The sequence below is a fragment of the Acipenser ruthenus genome, chromosome 21 (genome assembly GCF_902713425.1).
Source record: "Acipenser ruthenus chromosome 21, fAciRut3.2 maternal haplotype, whole genome shotgun sequence".
NCBI classification, from domain to species: domain Eukaryota; kingdom Metazoa; phylum Chordata; class Actinopteri; order Acipenseriformes; family Acipenseridae; genus Acipenser; species Acipenser ruthenus.
In genome coordinates this window covers 29,487,476-29,514,242 of record NC_081209.1, presented here as the reverse complement: position 1 = coordinate 29,514,242, position 26,767 = coordinate 29,487,476, and the positions used below count along the sequence as shown (strand labels likewise).

The window sequence follows — 26,767 nt, the reverse complement described above, 5'->3', positions numbered from 1 at the left end:
TGCAGAAGCTTAGCTAATGGGAGAAATAGCAAGCTGTATTGTCGGTATGTCGACTCTGCGGTAACGGATAGTCTTTTTTTTTTTTACCATTATCGTCACACCCCATCTCCTGGTTTGCAAAGGTAGCGGTTTAACACATTGGCCGTTCTTTTGGGATTTGTCTGTGAACCTGATAATCTGCTGTCGTTGTTTTTAAAAATGTTTTCCACGGCTCATTTGTAATAGCAAAGCATTGATGTGTAAACTAATATGATTTTGTTTTGTGCTTTGCTGTATGGGCCTGCGGGGCAACATCCTGCTGTTTTCTCATCTGTTTTTTCACTGGAATCTGTAAAATGATCCCTACCAAGCCATCTACAACATCGAAAGATGAGGAACAGTATTTGGAGGCAAACATTACCGTAGTCTTGTAGTATGTATAGAACATGATTATTTCTTGTCGTCATGTGTCTGCGTGTGTTTCCCACACACATAGCTTATATTTGCCAAAATGCGGTTCGAAACGTTTTAAAAGGGGCTGACTTATCTGTTTTAAATGTTGTAATATATAAAGCATGATGTGGAATTGCATTGTCTTCCTCCCTTTCTACAGTATAGTAAGAGGCACTAATCCTTTTTCATTGATCCAAATGTTACATCTTAAAAGGTTTGACAGTTTTACTGAAAAGAGAGAAATACTTCAGGGGAAGAGGGATTAGAAATCATTTTTTTGTCATCTGGCAGACCAAATAAAATAAAACAAGCAGCTTAATGTATGATCCTGCCACCCTTTTTAATACAGTAAGCTTACTTCCTGAATCATAATTACTTACTTTTCTGTGTCTATAAAATCTTATTCTCTTGTACTAACAACTTAATGACTGCACAGTCTGCTCTCTGTATTGAACAGTGGTGTTAAGCTGTCATTAGTGCTGATGTTGGCTCCCGTTCAGTCTCTGAGTGTACAGTGTGCTCCTGTATGAACAGACATGAGAGGGCATGTAGAGCCCTGGAAACTAGGAGTTCTGATGAATGGAAAGAGTTATCTTTCCATTTACGCATTTGTGAAATATCGCAGTTGGTATTAAAGTTTCCCTCTGTGCATTAGACTGACATCAGCAGTAAAGACTGCAAGTGACCGGACTAACTGAACTTGCATGTTGGGTTGATGAGACTTTGTAGTTTTTAAAAGTGCCTCACTTTTAGTCTTGCAGCTGTACTATGCTATGTGATTCACTGAAGTCAGCACCGTGTGTCATGTGGAGACTTTGAGTTTAAAGAGACAAGATTGTGTGCCCGGCAGAGGTTCTAAAAATTCTGCTCCTGTTGTTGCCTTGCTCAGGGCTCTTCTTGTTGAGCTTGGTGCTTGTGAGTTTGTAATGGACAGCAATAGCTTCTACTGGTAGAAAGGTGCAGTCTTCTAATTGGTTCAGAACCTGTGCTCAGAATTCCAAATCCTATGCAATACGGAGTCAGAACTTTATATAGCAACTTAGTCATAGCTTGTTTAGAATCGCTTGGTATATGTTTCAGTTATCACATCCTCTTGGAGACTTTTTAAAACGCCTGAAGTTTTAAAGCTCCCTTTGACCTCAGAAAGGACCTCGAACATGCCACCTCTCCGAGTACAGCTGGTACACCAGAGTGTAACCTTTACTCTGTCCCCTTGCACCAATCTGCTCCTAGTAACAAATACATGAGCAGGAAATACCATATACTCTAACAAATGCAGTGTTTCGTACGTCCACTGGGGACAGTGTTGCAGGAGGACAGGTTCATGACGATGCTGTATTTTGATAATTTACCTTACTTCCTGGTAGCATAGAAAAAAATACACAATTCTGAAGAAATGGCAAGCGCTTCAATATCTGTATAAACCTGGCAAAGTCAAACCTTGTCTTTCTTTGCATCTGCGTGTCATCCAATAGCTTGGATGTGATAAATAGTACAGAGTTTTATTTCTATCCTTGGAGAGGGATGTTGTTTTTGCATTAAAATATTTGTTTGCTTACTGTGGTGTGGCTGTAATGACTTGGGATCAAAGATCTCTGAAATATCTCAGGAATATGTAATCATGGTTATTTTGATAGGCTTGCATTCCTCTGATTTATGAGGAATGTTTTAGTTTTCGAATGCCAGTGCTATTGGCTGTATTTCAGAAGTTTCATACTGATTTATTTCCTATTATCTGAACCTTCATGTACTCCTCAGCATGACTGCCAGATGTTCAGAGAAATGTTGTTTTCAAGCTAAAATACAATAAATATCCAGCTGCACAATTCAAACATTGAAATAAGAAGCCCGGCTGTACCCAAACCAGTCATTTCAGATCATGGCCGTCTGTTCTCTGACACTGCAGTGGTTTTCCAAGTGCGTCCTTTTCCTCCACATGGTTGAATTTATTACTTCCCCTTTCTAAAATTAGTATAGCAGAGTAATTCATCTTAATAAGGTAAAGAGGTTCCTGACAGAAAGGAAATCGAGAGCATAGTGTCTCTCTCTTTTTATATGAAAGGCTACAGCTTTAGGGGTAGATGTAAAGTGCTGTGCCTGTCGCAAACCAGTTGCAAACGAGTCGGAAGTCTAGCGTGAAATGTACTAAATAAGCGCAGTGCTATTAGCAACTTTTTAGGGAATGCTTTGCGACTGCAGTTTTTCTTTTGAGGTTCATAATGTAATTATGGTTCCTGCATACATTTGCAAAAATGGGGTGGAGATAGTGCAAATGATGGTTCTCAAATATTGTAATGAGATGTTCTAAAGCTGCCTGCAATTGCAACACTTACAATTGCATCAATTTGTTAAGAACTTTCTCGTGCGTTGCCAGTTGTGCTCAATGCATTTGAGGTGAACTCTCAAGTACCTTAATTTCACTTACAAGCCTTGAAAACCAAATTTCTATGATATTTCTTGTTTCCCCAACATGTTAGGAGCAAAAGACTTTACACATGTGCCACTAACCCCTCCAGCTCATTCTGAGCATCTGTATAGGACCATTATCTATTTTGTGTTAATTTCAAGTTACTTATAACATAGTTGAGCTGAAATCTCCAACTGTGAGAGCAGAAAGTAATTAAAAAGGCTAATTAAGTTAATTATTAGTTCAATTAAGGGTTTAGTTAAGTAAGTGAAAGCGCAGATGGAATGAAAACCAGCCGACACAGGGGGTCCCCGAGGATCAGGATTGAGAACCACTGCATTAGATCTCATGATAAGGAATTTCTTCAGAAACTGACTGCTCGTGACCTGGCTTCAGCTGTGGCTCATCTGCGACCTGCAAATCAGCAATCTGCACTGTGACCTGAGGGTACGTCACTACCGGCTGCTAGGAAGGTGCCAGCGAATCGGATTGTGTGTCCGTGGAGAGGGGAATACGCCTTCAACCTTTAACCTGCGCTGTCTGAAACAGACAAATGCCTGGCTCAGGAGGTTATAGGGTCACATTCTGCGAGTGGATAACCTGGACCCACATCCGAGCTAGAAGGATCTTGACACATGTGGTCCACAACCTTGTAAGAAGACGCGTAATGTGATATTGAAGCATTTACCCCTGTGCAAACTGTGGTGGAGGTTTCAAAATTCAGGAGTTCGGAATGAAGGTCTCTGCTGGACCACTGTTGGAAGCAGCATATTTTGCAGTTTGCAGTTACATTTGGTTATTTCCGTATATTTTTTTATTAAATAGAAATAAGCAGTACGAGTGCTGCCAAGGGCTCTGGGCTGCAGTACAGTGTGTTCTGTTTTTAGTGATAACTAATTTTTACATTGGCTTGATTGATCATGTCGCCTCTAGCAGTGTGCTGTTGAAGGGGAAAATCACTATTGGGCTAAAATAGCAAGGTTCAATATGCTTTGTGCCTGTACCAAGACGGTTGACCAGAAATATCAGTGCCCTTGACTATTTAAAGCCTCAGTGCAGCACCCCAGTATGGAGACAGCATGTTTTTAGAAGCCATGATTTGTAATACAGTATTCTCAATAAGCAATTGTGTACAACATATTCAATTAAAGAATATCTCCAATGCAAATCCATAGGGGCTGCTTTTGCGGGCCCATAATTTAATTCCTCCCCTGCTGGTCTTTGCAATGAAATAAGATCTTGTTCAGAGATGAGAACAAATGGGTCTGGCAGCTGTTAAGTGTCATGCTAATTCCATTCCTACAGCATTAACCTTGTTGTCAGAGACCGAAAGGCAGAAATGTTAAGCGCCTTTGGCTTCTGATTCAACAGCATCAGCAGTTTGGAAAATGTGTTTTTGTTTTATTTATTGTCTGTTCCTGTAAACCTGATTTTCAATCTAAAAGAACTGTGGAGCATTCTTGGAGTCGTACTCACTGTTTACAGCACTTAAAACTTCGGCACGATCTATACCCTCCATAGAGATTTTTATTATATACAATACAGTACCTTTTTCACTTTTTTTTCTTTATTCTTTCTAGGTTGATTTGGGTAGTTATTGACAGTGATTGGGTACAGTAGTTATTGACAGTGATTGGGTAGTTATTGACAGTGATTGGGTACAGTAGTTATTGACAGTGATTGGGTACAGTAGTTATTGACAGTGATTGGGTACAGTAGTTATTGACAGTGATTGGGTAGTTATTGACAGTGATTGGGTACAGTTGTTATTGACAGTGATTGGGTAGTTATTGACAGTGATTGGGTACAGTAGTTATTGACAGTGATTGGGTAGTTATTGACAGTGATTGGGTACAGTTGTTATTGACAGTGATTGGGTACAGTAGTTATTGACAGTGATTGGGTACAGTAGTTATTGACAGTGATTGGGTAGTTATTGACAATAAATAAGTGACTCCCCGTCACTTCCTCCCTTCCTGTAGAGGACTTGGTTACAGCACAGCTCAAGTATCGGCAGTGACTTCATATGTCAAAATAAAGTCTTCTGACCATGTGGGTGAGCATACTGACAACCCTGTCATGTCAGGCTAATGTCCTCCGTGCTAAATGGAGAGCATCTGGGAATCCTGCACTGCACTGTAGTGTTGAAGGCCAGGTGTGGGAACACATGTTAATTACTTTCAGTTTTAATCCCGGTTTGTTTAATGATGTTTTGTGTGTGTGTTTATGAGGGCTAGGTCATCACTGAAAATGACAATGTGTTCTCTGTTTATTGACCTGGGTATTGGACGTCACCAGTTCATCATTAACCATGTCCAACAGCCTGGGACGTTGTTATAGTTCACGCCATTGTACCTTAACTGGATGCATACATGAGTATTTGAAATGTAGACCTAATGCAACTGGGGATTCCTGGAAAGCTAGATTTCATTACTTTATTTGTTTTAGAACATTATGGGACTTTGAAGGAATGGATGTGTTGCAATGACTTTTACCAGGAAACACAGCCGTTTTAGTAAATTGCTATTGTGATGTATAATGTATCACCACACAATAATATTTTGCAACTTCTCCATATTTGGTAGAATTGATATGCTCCATGAAGGAAGGAAAGTATACAGTTCTGTCCCTCAAAAGTGTCTGTATCTGATATGGGTGAGGCCGAGAGGACATTGACCTGTTACTAACGGCTATTACTCAGAGCTGCCCTATTGTATTCTGTTCCTCCAGTAAAGTCTTTATCAGATTCATGTGCCAAATGACTCTGGGTTTTATCTTTGAATAAAGAGCTGTGCAAATTAACACCAATCGGCTTGATAATTTATGTCTTAATTCTGTCCACCAGCTACAGTACTCCACAAATGCACGTGGGCTCCTATAATTGAAAGATTGTTTTGTTTTATTTACGGTCTGCAATTAAAACTCTTTGGGGAGTGCGATGTACTGTACCTGCAGCTTGCTATTGAAAACTACTGCAGTCAAATAGTCATCAAACAATTTGAAAGGGGATACCTAACCTTGCACATTTATAAATCTTTCTGTAGGCCGTTTCGCATGTTTTACGGTGTCAGTAACACTTCTCAATTAACAGACCGCTAGCCAGACTGGCTGCAGTTATAACATGAAACCTAGCTGACGTAGATCCAGAGAGAGTGTAAATTAAATGCCTGCTCAAAATAAAATGTGACATCTTCCATTGAAAATAGAAAGAACACGTTGTGTTTACCACGAAGGCACCGTACTGTACGATTCTGTCCACAGACAGCTGATTGTAAAAAGCTGAAATTGAATCCCGGTATCGTGCATTGGGATTACCGGCTCTGCTTCCAACAACATTAATAGCAAGCAGTTTAAGGGAGCCTGCAAGAGCGCTCCTGGGGGTCAACCAGAGCCTGCTTTAAATTTGACACTGTAATCCCTCTAGGTGAATATTTCTAGATGCTCAAAACATACCAATGCTAGCAAGGTTCCTCCTTGGTGTGCCTTGTATGCTGTCAATAGCCACTGATATGCCATTACTCATGGTCCTGGCATGCTCAGAATGTATTATTAGACCGATCTTCCTATCCGTCATTTGCAAAAGGTTGAAGGGTCAAAAAATAGAGGTAACCAGTCTGAGAGGCCGTCTGCATAGTGTTTACTGGGATATTTTAGATCCAAGTGAGACCCATATTTACTCAAAGGGTAAGCCAGTCTGCCATTTAGCTTTTCTTGCATCGCAGAGAGCAGAGCAAACTCCTCAAGTCTCTGCTTTTAGGAGAGAGGAATAAACAGGGCTGGTGTAACAGGGACAGCCTCAGACAGGACTGCAGTGTGAAGAGGTGGAGCTACGAGCTACTGTACCTGGCTCGGGCTGTCCCGGGGGAAGCATGCAGTTTTAGTTTGGGAAGAGACTTATTTATTATTTTTTTTTGGAGTTATGAAGTCTCAAGAGGATGCAGCGGGCTGGGGAAGTTTGAGCAAAGTCTCAGCTTGGCTCTTTAAGGGTTGGGTCTGCAAAGCTGGTAAAAAGTTTTGAAAAGATTGCACAAGCTGCAGCTCGTTGCTGATTCTGGCAGTGCGCCTCCTCCTCTGTTGCTGAGAAACAAATTTTCAGATAGAAGAGAAGCTGCCTTTGCTAGGACTTGCATTACTGAACAAGATGAGTCGATGGCTTACGTGTACCTCCACATACATTGTAGGTATTTTATTTATTTATTTATTTATTTTTAATTTAGCAGTACATGTGCACGTCATTGGCTGAAAAGATTTCAGATCTGTGCTGATGGCGGAGTACAGTGTGCTGGCAGTGTAACTGAAATGTGTAATCTGTGTTTAGGCTCTTTTTCAGTTAAATGTTTGAAGAGTGATGATGCTTTGATGAAATCATTTGTAAAGTGAACTTTACTTGTAGTCTGAAAGGATCCTTAGATGTTTCTTGTCTTTTTTAAGTGCTGGTAACAGGTGTGTTCCTACCGGACCCTTTTTTAAAAGATTGCTGCTTTCTGAAGCACATGCACGTTCCCCAAGTTAATTGTCTCCCTGTTTTATTTTCTCTGTCTAAGAATACGGACTGGAACAAGTACGATGACCGGCTGATGAAGGCAGTGGAGAGGGGGGAAGTGGACAAGGTTTCTGCGACTCTTTCTAAGAAGGGAGTCAACCCCACCAAGCTTAATGTGGAGGGACAATCAGCGTAAGTAACAATCCTCCTTGCCTTGCTTGCGATTCGGCGATCATGAAAGATCTATCCTTGATCTATCTGGGGAAACGGAACCTTAAGAATTTAACCAAACAACAGGCAAAGAATATTGAGAATAAGGCATTCCAAGGCTGGGGTATTTCTTTAGTGTCTTATCCCCAAATAATGCAGCTAAGCATCAAAAGCAACTTGCTTGAGACCAATTCTACCTTGAAAAGTGAACCTTTTATCCCTGCTCCTTATCTAAAAAATAAATAGAGCTCCAGTTAACATTGTGTTCCTGTGGAAAGACTAGAAGTGCTGCAGTATTTCAGACAGAAACTCTCTGAAGGATCCCTCAGCCTGTGTAGTTGTGATCCGGTGTGTTTGCATGCACATGAAACGTAGTTATATTGTAAAAAAGGAAAGATGGTGTTGTGTTTTGTTTATCCTCCCCCTCCTTTTCTTTACCTGCCTTTTTTTTTTGTTTCTTTTGTTTTTGCTGAAACATGCAGCACACCCTCTGGTCCTCTTGCTAGGCTGGTACAGCACATAGGGTTACACTTAACTACACCAAGCTTGGCAATGAGAAAACTAAAAGTCATGTGGTCAGAGGTCAAGCCAGCGTAGTCTTTGTGGTCAGGAAGTCCTTTTGAGCTGGATTGAATTGTACATTTCAGCACAATATGAAATTCTAGTTCAAGCCAGTGTAATTCCAGGGTGAAGTGCCTTGTTGCAATCAGCAGTTATCTTTAGACTGACTTGTTTTGAATGAGCTGGGAGAGCTGTTATTGGGAGCACTAAAGCAAATGTACAACTCCCTGCCATTTCTTAATAGCTTCACTGTTTGTACTGATGCGCATCACATGCTCTAGAAAGAGTTTTTCAGAAAAAAACAACGGAGATACATTATTAATCTACAGCTTTTGCTTCTGTCTTATTTAAGAGGTATACCACAGCTGTGCGCAATATATACTGTAACTAGGAATGCTTTCCTGGGTGTTTGTCTTGTGTTTTAATAAGTGTCAAATGTAGGTTGATGATGATAAAGTTAACCATTTCCTGGTATCTGATTTTAACTTTTTTACTGTGTTTATGCAGTTTAGTTACATGTATCCTTTTTTATTCTGCCCCCCTAAGTCCTGTTCATCTAGACATTTTGCACCTTTTCATGCCAGTAGAAAACTTCTTGCTCATTGGCACACAGTGTGAAGAATATTGTCTGGTAATAAGGTGCAGGAATTTCTCAGTGTCACCCGAGGTACAGCTCCGATGTAGACGTATACACAGAACATCGCAATACAGCACCCTCAGTGTTTACTGGCCCTGAGCAAGCTTTTGAGAGATGTGGCAGTCTGGCATGGAGGGTTTAATAATGTCTTTCCCATTGAAGCCTTTATAGTGAGTAGGGGAACAGAGCAATGGCACAGGAAAAACATCCACTGACTTATTTACTTTAAAAAACACACAAGTCATGCTTGACTTTCATTCTGATGATTCATGGCTGTCATGAGTTTCAGCAGTCGGTCTCATTCCACCCGCATGAGTAGTTGCTTTGCTACCAGGCTGCCTCCTCCTCCTCCTCCTCCTCCTCCTCATATCTTCAGTGCCCACGGTAGTCACTTCCAGCACTTCCCTGGGCGTTTCCCAGCAGCCTCTTACTGCAGAATGCCTTGTATTAGTCACTGCAGTTCACTACTGGACTGCTGCTGCTGGACGGCAGCTCCTCTGCTCACTGCTGTCCTGATTATCCTGACCCTTTATTTAAACCCCAGTGACACCGAAAGTAACGAGTTTGAACTTCTAGCTGATTGGAATGCAAGGTCATATTCCTTGTTGGGAGGAATGCAAGCCCCCCCAAGAAAAAGCAAGCTTCCAAACAGTAAAGTAATTTAATATAAACACAGTGGAGCTGCCAGCATTGGAATTGCATTGCAGCAAACACTTTGTGGCAGGTAATGTTTTACTAAGACTGATTTTAAGGTCAGCGGAGATGCACTGCTTATCAGAATGTTATTCTTTGCAAAGACCTGATAAGAAAGGAAAGGTCACCATTTTAATAAACCTTCTCTCAGCACAGTGTGCTCCCTGGACTTTTCACCACCTTTTTGTTCTTGTTGCAACTAAAAATACGTTGTATTTACAGCACTCTTTGTTAGGAGCGTTCTCTTTGGCCATCAGTGATGACAAGGCGCATAAGGTTTCTTAATATGGATCTGTCATCACAATGTCAGAAAAGACTTAAACATAACATAAATGAACATGAAGGATGGTTCTTGCTGTCACCTTATATTAAATAAACTTGAAGACTTATAAATAGAGGCAACAGGAGCACTTTTTGCAAAATTGCACCTTCTCTTGTACTGTAGATTATTATTTATGATTATTTTTTGCCTAGAGCAGAGCGGCTCCTCTTTGTAATGAATTAAAGTCACTTTTGTTGGGCTATGAAGTGTCTTGGACCGTATGCTTTGTGATGCTACAGAAGAGTACAGCATGGAGCATTACAACATGGCAGGCAGAGGCCTCAGACTAAGGACAGAAAGTAAATGTCTGCTTCCCGATCCTTGGATTTTTGTTAAATGGATGCTTGAATTTTCATTGATAATAATAGTAAATGGCACTGTTTTACCAGTGCAGAGATCATGCATTTTAAGAAAGGGCTCAGCACAAAAATAAAACCTCAAAACATTACTGTCTATGAATTTCTAAGTGAAAACCTCCGCATCTATTTACATTGATGCAAGGACTGAGGGGAAAATGCATTATGGAAACCTGAAAAGGCTCATCCAGTATTAACCATCAAGGTGTCATGCATATACAATATGTTCCTGTGCTTGACTAGATGAGTGTGACAGTTAGCAGCTCGTTGTGGTTCAGAGACTGAGAATCATTAGAATTGATAATGAATGCCGCTTTTCTAGCTCTGATGCTGTCTTTCTCTAAAATCACATTATGGTGAATTGCTGCAACATTTCCTCTCGTCCATTCATATTTTAATAGCTGTCATGATGTTGAACACATTAGTGGCCTCAAACGATGACCTTGAATGTTTCCCAGTCCCAAGGTCCAAACATGTGCCTTTGACTTCAAACTATGAAAGTTTGTATAGCGCTTTTGTTTGCTGGTCCATTCAAAGATCTCTCGGCTTCCATACTTGCTAACCAGGTCTCATCAGGGATCCAGAACTACACAAATCTAAGTCAGGTAAAGCTGAATCGAACACCTGTGTTTGTTTTTTGTAGGTTCCACCTGGCTGCTTCCAGAGGACACCTGGATTGTCTCAACATCATGCTGGGCCATCATGTTGCTGTGACTGCTGCCGACGCCACTGGTATGTTCACTGAAGGAATCCTGTAAAAAAGATATTTTAGTTAAATATTTACTTTTATTATTTTGTAATAGCCCAAGTGCTGTTGTCCTGTATTTAAAATAAAAAATCAAAAAATATTTTTGTCCTTTGGCTAAATATGTATATTTTACAGCTGTAAAAAAAAAAAAATAGCTGTTGCAAAATAGCAGTGCATTGCTATTCAAACAGTATAGCTCCACAGAGCCCAGATGTCTAATGACGTTGCTCAATCAGCCAATAATAATGTCATCGCTGTTAATGGTATCCATTCTTTTTGTTTATGTATGTACGTCAGTAAGGCAGACAGTGTGGCTGCTGAGTTCAGGGGGGGCGATTAATAAACATGCATGTTTAAAACACCATTGTTGTTTTTTTGTTCTGTTTACTTTAATGCCGTCTTCATAGTCATGAACTTTTTAAACTGTATTCTTGTTGTATCCTTTAGGGAAAAATGCCTTGCATTTGGCTTCAAGGAATGGGCAATCACTGTGCGTGCAGAAACTACTTCAGGTAATACGACAGATAACTCTTTACAGGAAACTGTATAGGAACCTCTGGGGTAATTCAGCAGTCACAAAAGGGTTTTAAATGTTTTCTTGGTGAATATTATAGTCAAAGAGTTTTTTTTAGCTATGTCAAGACTATTCTTTCTCTGCCAGTGTGTGTTGACATGCCTGTCATGAATTGAATGTGGGCACGTGAGTGCCAGGGCACATGTTGTTTTTTGTTTTAAATATATGAATGTTTAAACTTGTCCTCTCTAAGTCGGTACACAGGATGGTCGTGTCTAACTGTTTGTGCTGTAGATAGCATGCTGTCTCCTGGGCTAGTCGAATTCCTGTGCCCCAGGGTTTTGAATGTCCGTCCCCTTGTCTAACATTACCACTTGTTGCTGGATGTTTTGGAAGTTGTGAGAAGTTGCACAGTGCACTAACAGGCTGGCCTGGTCCGGTCTTGTCTTGTGAACTCCTACACATGAACAGGAAGTCTGGATTTCACTGTCCGCTTCTGTCTTGCTGCAGGCAAAACTAGGGTTCAGAAAATGTTCCGATTCGTCTGGCTTCACACAAAGATCAGTGCTAATCGGGTTCTGTGAAACCAGCCAATACTGTATGAAGTGGTCGAGGTTGGGTGGGATATAGAGAACTTTTAGTAACTTTTTTAAACTGTTCAAAGTTGATGCCTCACACAGAGTATAGTACAATGCACAGGCATACAGAACACTGACGTTGGCTTATCTACTGTTTTATTGAATCTTAATGCAAAATTGGAGCCTAGTGCGAGCAGCATGTATTCTGACAGTCCATTGAAAGCCCCTGATATTCAGCTCTGTTTGCATCGTCCCCACAACGTGATAAACTGAAGTCCCTGACGTTCATGTGCTCATGTTTCAGCACAACTGCCCTACTGGAAACGTGGACCTGCAAGGAAGAACAGCGCTTCATGATGCTGGTGAGGGGTTCATGTGCTTCGGTTCTTCAGTAATAGAAATATCAGTGTTTTCTACTGCACGCTTTCACTCACCATTTATTTTCACTCGTATGTGTGTATTTCAGTGATAGCGGGCTGTTCTTCGAGTGTGAAGCTGCTGTGTGACAGTGGAGCCTCTGTCAATGCAAAGGATTTTGTGAGTACTGTTCTTTCCCGCAGAGTGATGTTGACACCATTCTGTCAGAGGTTTACAAAATATGAAGCCACTGCATACCTGCACACTTGGATAAGAAATCTGTTAAACTGGATCAGAGTCTATTGCATTTCGTCTTCATAGTTAATCTGCTAATCTGTTAATAATTCCCACCAAGTAAGCCTGTAGTTTTATATATATATAATATAATTTCATGTCTAAAATGTAACTAATTCATTGTATGAAGATTGGCATTTTTTTAATTAACATGTTGTTAAGTGTTGTCTCTGTTGAAGCATTACCTCCTTTTGCTTCAGAGGGCGGCTGAGGTTTCTAATGTAATATGTAGTGCATAAATAATCCCTTTCTTTCGTTGGGCAGGATGGAAGAACGCCGCTGGTGCTGGCCACACAGATGTGCCATCCAAAGATTTGCCAACTTCTGCTTGACCGCGGGGCAGACATCAGCGCCAGAGACAAGCAGAGCAAGTATGAGAGACTGTCTTAATCACTGTCTGTCTGTCTGTCTGTCTGCTTGTGTGTGTTGTCCAAATTGCCCCTCTTTTTCCTGGCTGTCCTTTTGGCAGATCAAGCAAATCAAAAAGTATGCCCAAATGGTGAGGGCTCAATGCATTTCTAAAGCCAATAATAATGGCATCACTTTATAATCAGTTTGTCTCGGCACAGAGAATCGCTTTGTGGGAATAATCTTGATTTGCTGAGCGACGGGGGCAACGAGGCAGAGCCCTGCTCTCCAGTTTGTCAACAGATGAGAAATACGATCCTCCCATTCCCTTGTGCTTCTTGGTGCTGATACACACTTACAGTGAATAAATAAAACACTGTTGCAGATCTGGGGTTCCATTCACAATGAAAGTGTCTTAGCAGAGTGACAGTAAGCAGTCCAGTCTCAGGTCACACCCCAACCAAAAAATAAATAGATTTAAACCTATGCAGCTGTTGTGCGTGCGTGCGTGCGTGCAACTGCTTTCACATTGCAGTTGTACGATAGATTTTTGAACAGGGCATGGTGCTCTTTGTATTAGTATAGCTGCTATTTGAAAAGCTGTTTTGGTCGCATCAGGCAGTTAATCATTTGTTGCAAAACCAATGAGAATGTGGTTGCATGTGTGAGATCTCCATTGTTTGGTGTTGCAGTAAACACATTTTGCCTGCTGTTTTTGAAGGACTTTTAATGGGATGATGATGATAGAAAATGATGCAGAATAAAGAAAAACTCTAGGGTGATGGAAGTTAATGCGTGTAATGTAATAAGGAAATTTAAAAGTAACTATAATCTGTGTTGTTGTCATTGCAAAGTCAGGTAAACCAAAATCTTTATACCTGAAAAAAAAGAGAGAACAAAAATTGTATTTGGAGGAGAGAAGGGAGAGTTTTCTCACAAGCTTTTGCCTCCCAATATATTTTGCTTGAATTCCAATCAATTTCAATGGGTACATGAAAATAAATAAACACATCAAATGACCCACGCCTATGTGCTCCAGCAGGAGGGACGTTGGTAACGTGTGTTTTGTTTTCTTCTGCCCGTCTCGTTAGGACGGCTCTGATTTTGGGCTGTGAGTACTCCTGCAAGGACGCAGTGGAGGTGCTGTTAAAGAAGGGTGCTGATGTCACAATGATGGACTCCCTGGGTCATGACGGATATCACTACGCCAGGCTCTGTAAAAACTCTGAACTCCTGTCAATGGTCAAGGCTGCCTATGATAACGCCAACAAAGGTATCTGTCCTACTGTGCGCACCAGCGATGGATTATTGCTTTTTAAAATTCCCAGCACGTTTTTCATTAATGAGAACGTTTCAGCAGCCAAATATCAGAATAGCGAAGGGAGTACTGTACTGCTGTTTGATTGTGAGCTAGCCTCATTTTATTACAACAAGATTGATTGCCCGGAGGTCTCTGTCTCTCTCCAGTCTGATTGCTCCTTGACAAAGCTATCATGACGGGCCTGGGGTAGCTGGCACACGCTGGTGATGGGATAGTTGGCACCAGAGTGGCTAGACCTTTCCTGTTTACACAGGGGAGGACGTGTTTCGACAGGTGTCTGCTGCACTGACTTCTTTATCTGGCAACCTCACAGAGGTGACCCAGCCTGTAACTAGTTTGGCCCTGCCAGCTGGCCTCAGTTTGATCTGAGGCTGACATGATGGTTCATGTTACTGCAGAGTAAGCAGACTTAAAGGATGCTGATAGACCCGTAGCCGCTTGGTCAGAGAGCTATCAGTGCCATGCACAAAAAAGCATATGATCTGCCTGCTCAACGCTATCGTGAGCACAAGAAGAAAAGAAAGAAAAAACAAATTTGGTGAGATATTATATACATTTGAATAACTCAAGTTTATAATACTTGTATATACATAAGTATTATAGTTAGCCCAATAACACAGGCAGGGGCATTTTGTCAATCAGTCATAAATCACAGCTGTGAATTACAAACCAGAACTGTGAACAAACTATGCTTGTTTTTTTTTAGTGTTATGATTCCATTGCATTTGTCTAGGATGGCTTTTGCACTACAGTGGAGTTAATAAGGCCTTGCTGTGTATCTGCCATTGCACGTTGATCTTTGTTGTGCACTCTGAATAAGAATGCAATATGTGTTCTAAAACAAATGTATTTCACGAATAGCTCCGCCCTAGAAGTAAATATCTGTGCTTTATCAGAATTCAGCTGCAGTCAGGTGCCTTTGTAGTGTCTGTATTTATATAAAGCACTCTCTCTATACATCTGTCCATTGCAGATAGGAAACTGACAACAGCTCATCATTGTGCACTGTAATATCACGTTTAATATCTCCTTTTTATCTCTCTTCTTCATTGGGTAGTATTCATACTCCTTTAAGATGTAGCATTCAGGTCCTGGAATGCATACTTAAGCAAGTCTTCTCTGTTTGCAAGATAGCAGGTTTCTGCATTAATCTCCAAAAGAAAGACAGTGGTGGTATGGGGAGGGGGGGTTATCAGAAAGACCTTCCCTTAAATATCCCTGTCTCTTTCTTTTTTGATGTGCAGTCGATAAAGGCTGGTCTTTAATGAAAAAGTGATGTATTTGGGAGTCTGCAATACATGTTAAACTGACCTCTTTTTTTTTTTTTTATAGCAAAGGAAGCGGCCAAGAAAGGACCGCAGTTTCACCAGGTAATGTTGCAATATATACAATTACTACAAGATGCAACCTGGAAACAAATGACTTGAATGAAATACACTGTATTTGCGAACTGATCTTGAAGTTGCGTAGAAATTGAATCCCAACCAATGGTAGTTAAAATGGTTATTAAAATGCGAACGAATCCGCTGATCTGGTAACGGAGATCGCAGGAAAGGGAGTTTGTGCTTTTTTATCAGCCAGCAAGAGATAAAGCTTGGTTGAAACATTGCCTTGTCAGAACGGGTTGTGATTCTGACATTATTTATGATTCACTGAGGTTACTGGACTCTGGGCATGTTCACATGCTTGTTATTTTACTATCCTTTGCTGTGTAAGTTCCAACAAGACTTTCTTTCTTTTCCTTTTGGGGTAATCTTACATTATTGAATGCTAAATTAACTTGTTAGAGACCTCTCCGTTTATAACTAGCTCATGTTACTAAAAAAATAACACATTCAAACTTGTTTTATTGCATTGAAGAAATGTGATTGCATTGGGTCAGGGAACATAAAACCTGTTATCAAACCTGGACAAGCTTTTGAGACTGCGTTACTAAACGATGCAAGAAAGGTGCAAGCTGCATTAAATTGCAGTGAGCTTTATCATGCAGCCCGTGTCTGGGTCAGCTCCTGTGCACTGTATTAAAATAGAAAGAGTTTTCAAGTGACTTGACTGCCATCTATGGACAAGCCTTGTAATTGTAAGCACTTTGGTTGCTTGCAGTGCAGGCACGGTAGGCACTTAACCACATAATGTTCTTCAACAAAATAATGACCACAGTGATTCCTTCAGGTGCAGAGTGTGGAGAATCCACATAGGATGGATCCGATGAATGCAGAGGCTGAAGCAAATCTAAGTGGACAGATATTCCAGGTGAATGTTTGTAGTGTCTTTATAAAGACAGAAAAATGCCCTGCTCTAAATCAGCAGTCTTTATCCACTGTGTGGGATTTCAGGTGAGGATCAAAGTGAGATGTGTACTTTTTATTTTTTAAGCTTTAGTAGTAATATCCAGAGTAATAGAAGACCTTGCATGCTGGTACATATACATGATTATCCAGATGTTTGACCTATAGTAAGATGTGCTTTCAAATTTCATTTATATTTGCTGAAATACAAAGACTGACCGCTTTCCTTCTAACTCGTTTAAAAGTGGAGTAAAAAATCAATTAAACTTCTTGTTTGTAGTGGTAATGTTAATAATAATATTAATACCGATGATAATAGCTATTCATGTTAACATTCATGTCTGCTTTTAGGAACTTGAGGTTGAAAATGAAGACTTGAAGGGTAGATTGCGAAAGTTTCATCAGGAACAGAGAGTGCTACTTGACAAGGTTAATGGATTACAGCAGCAGCTCAACCAGGTAGTAAGAGCAGGGCTGCATGTTACATAACCTGCTGACTCTTGGACTGACTAAACACTGATTCTAATCAGATTCAGTATTGCAGCAATGATACTGGCAATATTTACAAAAATAAATCATACAAAATCAACAACTGTGCCGTCTTGTACAAAAGAAAAACAGAGAAAGATAGATCTCTGTGTTCACACTTAACTAGGCAACAAACCACAAACCTCACTTATTTTGGTTTTCTGTTTTTTTCCCCCAGGAGAAGAGAACAGTGGAGGAACTCCAGAAAGAGGTACCTGTTTAACGTCATTGCTTTTGCACAACCAGACAATTGATCAATCAATCAATTCGAATAGCGACAAATCGTGGTCACTGTCAGCTGCACCAGGCACATCAATGTTTTCTCTGCACAGTGAGGTTGTATGCGATGGATGAAGTTGTATGCTATGAAGTGCTCAGGATGGATTTCACATACAACAGACTTTTGGTAAAGGATTCCTGACTTCACATTTGGGTCTATATTTGCCATTATTCTTTGCTAGTCTCTGAAAGGACCTGTTTGAAATGTGTCATTTGCACTTGCTTCATATCGAGGCCCATTCAGTGATATCATGTGGCTGTGTGCAACTAGTTTTGTAAAGTGACGCAGACCTGTAATGTGGTTTTTATAGAACCGGCTGAGGCGTCCGTATTGCTGACGTACCTTATTTCTTTAATAGTCATAAAGAGCTGTCTCTTTGTTTCAGAGAGAACAATTAAAGCTCCTTTTAACAGCGAAAGACAAGGAAAAGGATGAAAGTGTGAAAGCTATGGAAGCATTAAAGGACAGACTAAAGAACTGTGAGGTAACTACTTAAAAACAATAAGAAAAATGATCACATTTAAAATTAAAGCATATTTTGTTTCTCTTATTTTAATATCTTTTTGTTTTGTTTTTACAGAGTGATCACATTGGCCAATGTGGACATAAAAGTAGGTATATGGTTAAATGCACCTATATTGTGACAATTCATTTGAAGAGTTGATACTGGTTATTAAATTAGCTGTTGCATAGTAATACGGTCTGCTTCTTATAGAGTTATCTTGTGGGTGTCTTCTCAGACCTGTGTCTTACTGTATAAAGAATAGCACGATTTCAACAGTGGCAAATGCTTCTAGTCATTGGCTCTTGGGGCAGCATAGAGAAATTAGTAATTGATGACTCTTCAAATTGAATGAACCTCTTAAATAGGATTGTAGTGTGGAGCAGGTTTCCTGTCTACAGTGTTTTTAATTTCTCTGTCTAGGAAGCGATCATCTGCTTACAAAACAGTCCCGCAGCTTTGACTTAACACAGGTAATGTGTTTATTTTTCTTCTATGCATGTCTCTGTGTGTGTGTGTGTGTGTGTGTGTGTGTGTGTGTGTGTGTGTGTAGGTTCTTTTCTTCTTTTTAATGCTCTGTTTTAGCTGTAATCCATGATTAGACCTGGATGAGCATACTGAAAAAAGCTTAACTCAGCCTGTCTTCAAAATTGTTAAGATTTAGGAGCTGTACAACTGTGCGTAAGCTTGAAGAACTGATGTAGAAAACATTGCAGAGGTTTTATTTTCAGAAGCTGTGGTTAATCCACTTACACAGGTCATATTCCTGATAATCTGGGGAAGACTGTAACTGATCATGAAGAGAAACTAGATACTGGTAATGGGCTTAATAAAAAAAAAACAAAAAAAAAAACATTGTGTTCCAAAAGAGAATAACCTTTCTGTTTTATAACAGACAGCTCTTGAACATTTCCCCTGTCGGATACACATTCAGTATTGTGTTTCTGCAAGGCACTGTACGATATTAGCAGATATCCACTCAGTGAGGTCAGAGTGGGTACCCATGAGTGGGCTTACTGGAGGCTCTGACCTTGAGTGGGTGCAAACCATCTTACATCTTACCTTGTACTATAGGAATCCATTTAACAGTATATCAGGGTCTAGTATTTATGTATTTTATTTTATTTTTTATTTTATTTATTTATTTATTTATTTATTTATTGTCTGTAATCCCACAGTCACAGTCTGTTGCCAGACCACTGGAGTTAATGGCGGGCCCAGCCTCTCCAGGTGAAAACGAAGCCCTCAAGAAGGATATGGAAGTGTTAAGAAAACGGTACGAGGCAGCGAAAGAAGACCTGGGCAGGCTTCAGAAAGAGCTCTTGGGCAAGATTCAGGAATGCAAAAGTTTGTCCGAAAAATGTGAGACAACAAAACAGGACTCTGACAAGCAAGTGAGGGAGATGGAGGATGCACTGAATGACGTACAAAAGAGAATGGTGGATTCGGAGATGAAAGTAAAGCAACTGCAGACTCATGTGGTAGCGGTGAAGGAACACCTGAACAACCAGGTGGTGGAAGATCTGAAGGAACAGCTGCAAGACGTCAAGGGGAAATACGAGGGGGCCTCGGCAGAGGTGGGGAAGCTGAGGAACCACCTGAAGCTGAACGAGAAAGCACTGGAGGAGTACAAGAAAAGTGAAGGAAGGTTAGCGGAAGACATGGAGAAGATGCAGAAGGAACTTAGCAAGTCGAAGAGGGAGAGAGAGCAAGCGGCAATGACGGTCATGGACATCGAAAGACAGATGAAGGAGCTAGAAGCCAAACTGGCCTCCACAGTACCCGGAGAGAAATTTGACAACATGAAGAATCTGCTTACGGATGCTGTGGATGAGAAGGAGGGACAGATCGCGGAGCTGAGGGAAGACTACGAAAGAGCACTGGAGGAAATTGCGGGGATGCAAAAAGAACTTGATAGGCATGTGACACTTGAGGAGTATGACAGACTAAAGACTTCCTTCGAAGATCAGGCTGGAGGTCTGAAGAAAAAACTTGCAGATGTCACTGCCAAAAGTCAGACGTTGATAAAGGAAGTAGAAAAGAACCAGCAGGAGAATCAGTTACTTAAAAAGCAGCTGCAGGACTTGACTGTAAAGATGCAAGCCCAGTATGTGCCGTTAAAGTCGTATGAAGAGGTGAAGAAATCATTGAGCAGCACCACCGAAGAGCTGAACAGGAAGCTTTCGGAGGTGACACAAAAGCACAATCGGGCTCAAGCTGAAATGGAGAAGCTCCAATTGGAAAAAGACACTTTATGTGAAAATGTGACCCATCTGCAAGCCCAATATGTTCCACCTGAAAAGTTTGAGATGGAGGTAACCAGCCTTTCATCTCAGAAAGAGAGTCTAAAACAAGAGCTTGAAGAACTTGATCAAAAATACAACGAAAGGGAAAAAGAGATGGACAAGTTACTCTCACAGAATGCTGATCTGAAACAAAAGATGGAGAAGCAGTTTGTGCCAAAAGAGCTGTACAAAGAGAGTAAAAATTCATTAGAGAGGGCTAACAGTGACCTATCTAAACTGGAGAAGCAGTACAGAGAGACCCAGCAAGAATTCAAGAAAGTGAAGGATGAAAACATAACGTTGAGAGAAAAGTTGCAGGTTTTCGAGAAGCAGTTACACCATGGATACGTTAGTCTTAGCGATCATGAAGCAATGAAAAACACCCTGAATAACACTGTGTCAGAGCTTCAGCGCAAAGCTGTGACAGCTGCATCTGATTGTCAGAAAGCACAGGAGGAAACTTTGAGACTTCATAAAGAAATCGAGGAGCAGAAGAAAGAACTGGACACTATACAGGAAGCAATTCAGTCCAAGTTTGTTCCGGTGACTGTCGTTGAGGAAAAGCAACGCGCTTTTGACACAACGCTGAAGGATCTGAGGAATCGGTTGACAGAGATGCAGGAGAGGCTGAGGGAAGCCAAGCTGGAGGGAGACAGTTCTAAGCAGGACAACGAGAAGCTTAAAGTGCAGATTGTTTCTGTACAGCAGAGTATGAAAACTGGATACGTTCCGAGCGCGAAACATCAAGAAATCGAAAATGTGTACAAAAGAAGAACAGAAGAGCTTACCAATGAGCTTGGGGAGCTAGCACGGAAAAATGAAGACGTGGCTCTTCAGAAGAAAATGTTGGAAGAAGAAAACGCCAAGTGCCGTTCAGGGTTGCAGGCGCTGCAGCATCGCATGCAAACAGAGTATGTTCTGCAAGAGCAGTTTAAGACAATGCAACAGTCTTTGAATGGCACCATCGAACAGCTTAAGAATGAGTGTGAGAAAACAAAAGTGGCTTACAGACATGAATCTGAGAGAGTGAGGATGTTACAGAAAGAACTAGAGGTTCACTGTGCTGGCTCTGTAGCGTTGGAAGAGCACATTCGAATGAAAGAGAACTTGGTGGGAGAGGTTGCAGATCTGAAGAGCCTTCTAAAAAAGGAGGAAGAAAGAATGACAGAAAAGATGGAGCAGGTGGTATCCCTTCAGAGAGACTTGCACAGCGCCAGCAGAGCCCTGGAGCAGATCAAAGAGAAGGAAGGTGGCGAGTTATTGGTGTACAGATCGGCAAAGAGTGCCCTGGAAGCAGAGGTCACTGGCCTCAATGAACGTTTGTCAAGTTTGACAGAAAAGTATGAGGAGCTGTGTGAGGAAGCCTTGCGCGCCAAGGACAAGGAGCTGACTGCAAAAACCAAGAATGAGACGCGGCAGGCCAACAGCCTGTCTATTGAGAGAGAGATTAAAGAACTGAAGGGGAGATACGACGAATCCTTGACCACGAGTGCCGACCTGCAGAAAAGGATTCAAGAATCTGCTGAACAGACGACAGCAAAGGACAAGAAGGTAAGGTTTAACCTAATTCGTGCAATGCTGTATTTTCCTCTTTTCCTTTTTCCTTTAAGTCATGCCCCCTGAAGGATGCCTCTCTGGGGTTTCCATGTGTGAGCGCACGCATGCCCACACACACACTCTGAAACCATAGACGTCCTTCAGTGGGATGAAGACATTCTAGGTGCTGCTGCAGTGTTGGACTGACCTGAGCCTTGTCTTTCTCTACGTACGTGTTACAAGGACAAAGTTAATCTGTGAATATGAAAAGGGACCCCATCTGGTACATGGAGTACCAAGTCGCTAATTCGCCTACAAGAGAAATGTTATATAAATGTCAAATGAGGGAAGAGCGAGCGCGGGGGTTTCTCCAATCCCTGGATTAACATTAACCCTTTGGTTGCTGTGATGCCTTAGGGTGGCTGTCATGTAGAGTGCTAGAACGTGCGCCGTAGCCTGTTTTACTGAGCGGTTCAAGAGGCAGCATTAGGCTAAACTGATTGGAGGAAGCTATACTGAAAAGTGAACAGGTGTGCTAACCAAAAATAAAACACTAACACCATAGAGGTCAAAGTTGCTGCAGCTCCCAGCACAGAACCGCAAGATATTCAATACAAGAAAAGGGGGGAGATTTGTGCTGTTGGTAAGATGTAAGAAAATTCATTTTAAAAATCTTGTATAGCAACAGCACAAAGTGGCCTGTTAACTCGAAGTGTACTTGATTTTGTTTCTTTCTGTTCAGATCACGGAGCTCCTGAATGACGTGGAGAGGTTGAAGCAAGCCCTTAAGTTGGCATACACCAGCAACACTCCGACAAAGAGACAGAACCAGCAGGTGGAGACCCTCCAAACCCAGATCAAGAGCCTGCAGCAACAGCTGGCTGTGAGTACAGGGACTCGATCAGGCGCAGGCTGGAGAGTGTGATTTCCTGGGAATCGGGAAGCATTCGGAATGAGCCGGCAGCCAGGATTCCACAGGCACTGATAGTGCCAGGTGGATCCTGATACAGAGAGATATTACGCAAATTCAGTATTGGAGAAAGCACTTGATTTATAGTTAACATCAATAAACGGCATAGAAAATAAATACACATAAACAAACATTTGAAGCTAGTTACCCTTTGGGTCTTCAGACCTGCGTGAAAATGTGTGTTATGAATACTGAAAAGCAAAGTAAATTATAATGTATTAATCTGTATCTATTCTTCTTATTCCTGTGATGACTATCAATATGACTTTGTATTAATAATATTTGTATTCTTTTTCCACTTCTATATATTTTAATTAACCATCTGTTCTAGCACTTGATGATTTATATTCATTTTGTTAGGGGAGATGCTTCAGTAAGCTCCTCTGTCATTAGCGCTTCTGGTCTGTACAAACAGACCGGGATCTCTGCATGATGCCTCCCCTCACTGTGGAGTACAGATATCGAGTGACACACAGACTCATGGCAATTGTTGTGTTTTCTGTCAGATTAGATGGGAAAAATAATTTAAATACATTAATTAATCAATCTTCCTATATCATCGCTTGCTGCAAATAGAAAGCACATGTGCTGAATATTTATCAGTGTTCTTCTGGTGAGCTCTGATGCTCTTGGTCTCTAAAAGCTACAGCAATGTAAAATGACACCCTCATTTAAAATGCATGCTAAAAAGAAATTCTAATGAAAGAAATATAATATCGACAAAGGAAAGATTATTTGGAAACTCTTAATGCAAGATAACCCTTAGGCCAGGGGTGTCCAATCACTGCTCTGGAGGACAATGCCACCTCAGGTTTAACAGGTAAAAACATATAATTAACTCTACAGGGTCTGGATGGAACTTATCCTTCCAAGGCCTGCGTTTTGAAAGAGTTAATAAAATATATGAATCTTTCTTTAAACTATTCTCTGCCCCCGGTTGCTAATCTAACCAATAAGCCAAGCATTGGTGATTTCACACAAAATCTATTTCAGTGTGTGCAGTGAATTGAGAAATGTATCCTCAGAGACAGAGACAGAGACAATTTTATTAACAGAGAATTGTTCAGGAAGCATTATTCTCATTCTATACAGGCAAGGTCCTGCTTTCACCTTTTGGATGACAATAACACAAAAGAGAGGGTAGAAAAGAGAGACTGCTGGGACTGTCACATAATATAAAGCAGTGTTCACTATGTGTGACTGCGAGATCCGCAATGCAAGAACTGGTAATAGCAAAATAACCTGTGTGTTTTGTTTCTTCTGACAGATGAGTTTTTCAATTGATTGCATGTATGTGTGTCTGTCTCCTGTATATAAAATATTATTTGTGTGTTTATTTATCTTTCCCCTCACAGGATGCTGAAAGGCGTCACATAGAAGTGGTTTCAGTGTATCGAACACACCTCCTCAGTGCTGCACAGGTACGGAGACTCTCGGTGAATTAGTGATCATGACTGGCTATCCTTGCCATTCAATAGAAAAAATAATTGCTGTTCAGTGCTGCATTGGCAGGCAAATTGTACAGCTGATTAGCTTTAAAATGCTAGCAGTCCTTACCATATATCTAGAATTGTGAAGATTTTTTCAAAACCTTTTTTGTTGTCTGCTCCTATACAAGCACAGTCAGATAATGTAGGGCCCTGTCTTCAGATCTGATTCACTGCAGCTCTTCTAAGCATTTGCCAGGCCTGTTTGTGCAGCCCAGTCTCTCCTGTTCTGTCTGATCTCTGTTCAGTGCGTTGTGTAGCTTGTTGATGGAGGTGTGAGCACTGTACTGTACTGTATTGTATTGATTGTGTTCTGCTTGTAGGGGCACATGGATGAAGATGTGCAGGCTGCCTTGCTCCAGATCATTCGGATGAGGCAGGATTTTGTATGCTAGGAACTGAACCACAGCCATTGTGACCTTAATCCCTCACTTCACGATGCACTACATAGCATACCGAAGAATACGCAACCAAGCATCGCCTGTGACACAGAGGACCATGGCGGATTGTTTAATGGTTTGAGAAAAAAATGCAAAAGAAATGATGCCTAGTTTCGCCTTTTTCACTCTAAAACACAGCCAGTTTTACTTAATTATTTTAATGAAGCTGATTTCAAATATTTTTATGAGCTTCTCTGTATGGTAAATTCAGTAACCCTTTTTTTTTATTTCAAAATGAAGACATGTGGAGCCTTTTGAATACAAGTCCGATTGTCAAGACATTTAGATTTCCTGCAGAATACGGACATTACTAGTTCTGTTTCATGTTTTACAATTGACTATATATGGGAGTATGTTATAATACTACATGTACTTTAACTTGCTCCCAAGAGTAACGCAGCACTGTGCTGCACATAACAATAGCAATCAATACTGTTTAACGCTCACAAAACCAAGCCGTGACATCACTGAGTCACGTCCCTGTGTCTTATTTGGGACGTTTTCAGGCTGTCAGGAAGGTTCTTTGTTTTTAGATTTCTTCTTTTTTTCTGTTTTATTTTTTCTGATTTGTTTTCCAGACGTTACATTGTTGCCAAGCCTGTTGTTTCCCCAGTTATATTATCAACAATTACTTGTTACGATAATATCTATAAAGCAAGCTTTAGCACAATTATATATACACACTTTAAATAAGTCTAACTGTACCAATCTGGTTGTAAACATCCTGAAGAGGTTTAAAAAAATGTTCATATAACTTTCACTTTAAATACAGCACGACTACAACAGCAAAAGAATGTGACAGATGAGTTGAATTGAGGTCACAGTGTGTACTGAGGTGGCTGTGCTTCCGATAGGGCTCCGTTCTCATCTCAGTTAGGCTAGCATGCCTGCAGACACCGGTACACAGTACTGGGTAAGCACTAGCCTTACTGGGATTAAACCACTGCCCAGGGTTGTGGCTTGGCTGGCCAAGTTGCCTTGTAATTTAACTAAGCTAGCTAAAATACCATGGCTTTGCCTTGCAGGTAAAAATAGGAATTTAGTTTTTAACTAGACTAACTTTGTGCCTTTTACAGATATATTTTTTCAAGAATGGCTTTGTTATACTTTGATTTAAACACTATATGATAATATTATTCAGCAGGACTGGAATGGAATAGGATAATGATTGTTAACATTTCTAATGTCAGGGGGCACTGACCCTGGGATACCCCCCCCCCCCCCCCTTTGTATTTCTCCAGGTTGGTACTGTTCTTAATAAGGTGTAGATTACCCTCATGGACTACTGTGTGTGAAATATGTATCTAATAACACTTTATCTTGATGTTTAAAGAAAAACAGAATAGCCAAACACTTGTTTTAGCAGCCTATAAAAAGGCAAATGTTTTTATAGTAATAATAATAATAATAATTTGCTAACATGTTATTGTTATTTTTTAAAGCCCCCCAATCTGTATTTGTCAGTGGTTAAACGCACCTCTAGAAGAAGTCCTTGTGGTACTGGTGCTGATGGTTATAGTGCAGACGTTTCGTTTGGAAATCCGGATGGAATTGTGTATCCATCTTAATAATTAGATGTACCAGCATTAATAAAAGTGCCTATTTTAGAAGAAAAGATTCTTATGTGTGTGTGTTTGTTCTACCACTGTATTTCAAATGGCACGAGCTTCCTGTATTTACACTGTAATTACATACTATAGTAATGATTAGTTAAAACCTTCTTTAACACATCATCCATCTGAATTGTCAGTAATTATACTGTTATTACACTGTGGGTAGGTACACAGTATCTAACGTGTAGGCTAATCAATGTCCTACCATTAGCAAAGCCTTGCCACATCAGGTTTCAATGATTTCTTACACTTTTTGTAATATCATAAGCATGTGTGCACTTGCCTGTCTGTATGCGTGTGACCCATTTATCCTTCACAAGCAAGAACATTTGCAATAAGAACATAAAAAAGCAATCAAGTGATCAAGCATGCCCCAAGTTTATTCCTTGCTTTGCAGATCCATCTTTAATGTTGGACCATCTTTGGAAATTGACCACGTTTTTAAAAAGACTGATAACTGCCAACTATCCTTCCCTGTTGAGAATGAGTCCAGGAAAAGAGACTCTGGGAAGACTATGAAATGACTGTTTATTTGTGTGTTTTATTTGAGTGTTTTAAATCCATGAAACGCCAGGCT

General features: G+C 40.7%; 1 protein-coding gene across 1 annotated transcript in view; it reads left to right on the top strand.

Annotated features, from left to right (window-relative positions):
- The window catches only part of LOC117428192 (uveal autoantigen with coiled-coil domains and ankyrin repeats-like), a 33,345-nt gene extending 7,153 nt beyond the window's left edge, over nucleotides 1–26,192 (top strand). Inside the window, exons 2-19 of the mRNA XM_058995501.1 lie at nucleotides 7,384–7,514; nucleotides 10,745–10,833; nucleotides 11,297–11,361; nucleotides 12,246–12,303; nucleotides 12,408–12,478; nucleotides 12,857–12,963; nucleotides 14,032–14,213; nucleotides 15,594–15,631; nucleotides 16,434–16,514; nucleotides 16,901–17,008; nucleotides 17,256–17,288; nucleotides 17,743–17,841; nucleotides 17,938–17,968; nucleotides 18,283–18,332; nucleotides 19,038–21,695; nucleotides 22,423–22,563; nucleotides 24,006–24,071; nucleotides 24,461–26,192. Of these exons, the coding sequence (XP_058851484.1) occupies nucleotides 7,384–7,514; nucleotides 10,745–10,833; nucleotides 11,297–11,361; nucleotides 12,246–12,303; nucleotides 12,408–12,478; nucleotides 12,857–12,963; nucleotides 14,032–14,213; nucleotides 15,594–15,631; nucleotides 16,434–16,514; nucleotides 16,901–17,008; nucleotides 17,256–17,288; nucleotides 17,743–17,841; nucleotides 17,938–17,968; nucleotides 18,283–18,332; nucleotides 19,038–21,695; nucleotides 22,423–22,563; nucleotides 24,006–24,071; nucleotides 24,461–24,532 (4,080 nt within the window). The 3' untranslated portion in view covers nucleotides 24,533–26,192. The remainder of the gene's footprint in view (nucleotides 1–7,383; nucleotides 7,515–10,744; nucleotides 10,834–11,296; nucleotides 11,362–12,245; nucleotides 12,304–12,407; nucleotides 12,479–12,856; nucleotides 12,964–14,031; nucleotides 14,214–15,593; nucleotides 15,632–16,433; nucleotides 16,515–16,900; nucleotides 17,009–17,255; nucleotides 17,289–17,742; nucleotides 17,842–17,937; nucleotides 17,969–18,282; nucleotides 18,333–19,037; nucleotides 21,696–22,422; nucleotides 22,564–24,005; nucleotides 24,072–24,460) is intronic.
- The last annotated feature ends 575 nt before the right edge of the window (nucleotides 26,193–26,767 follow it).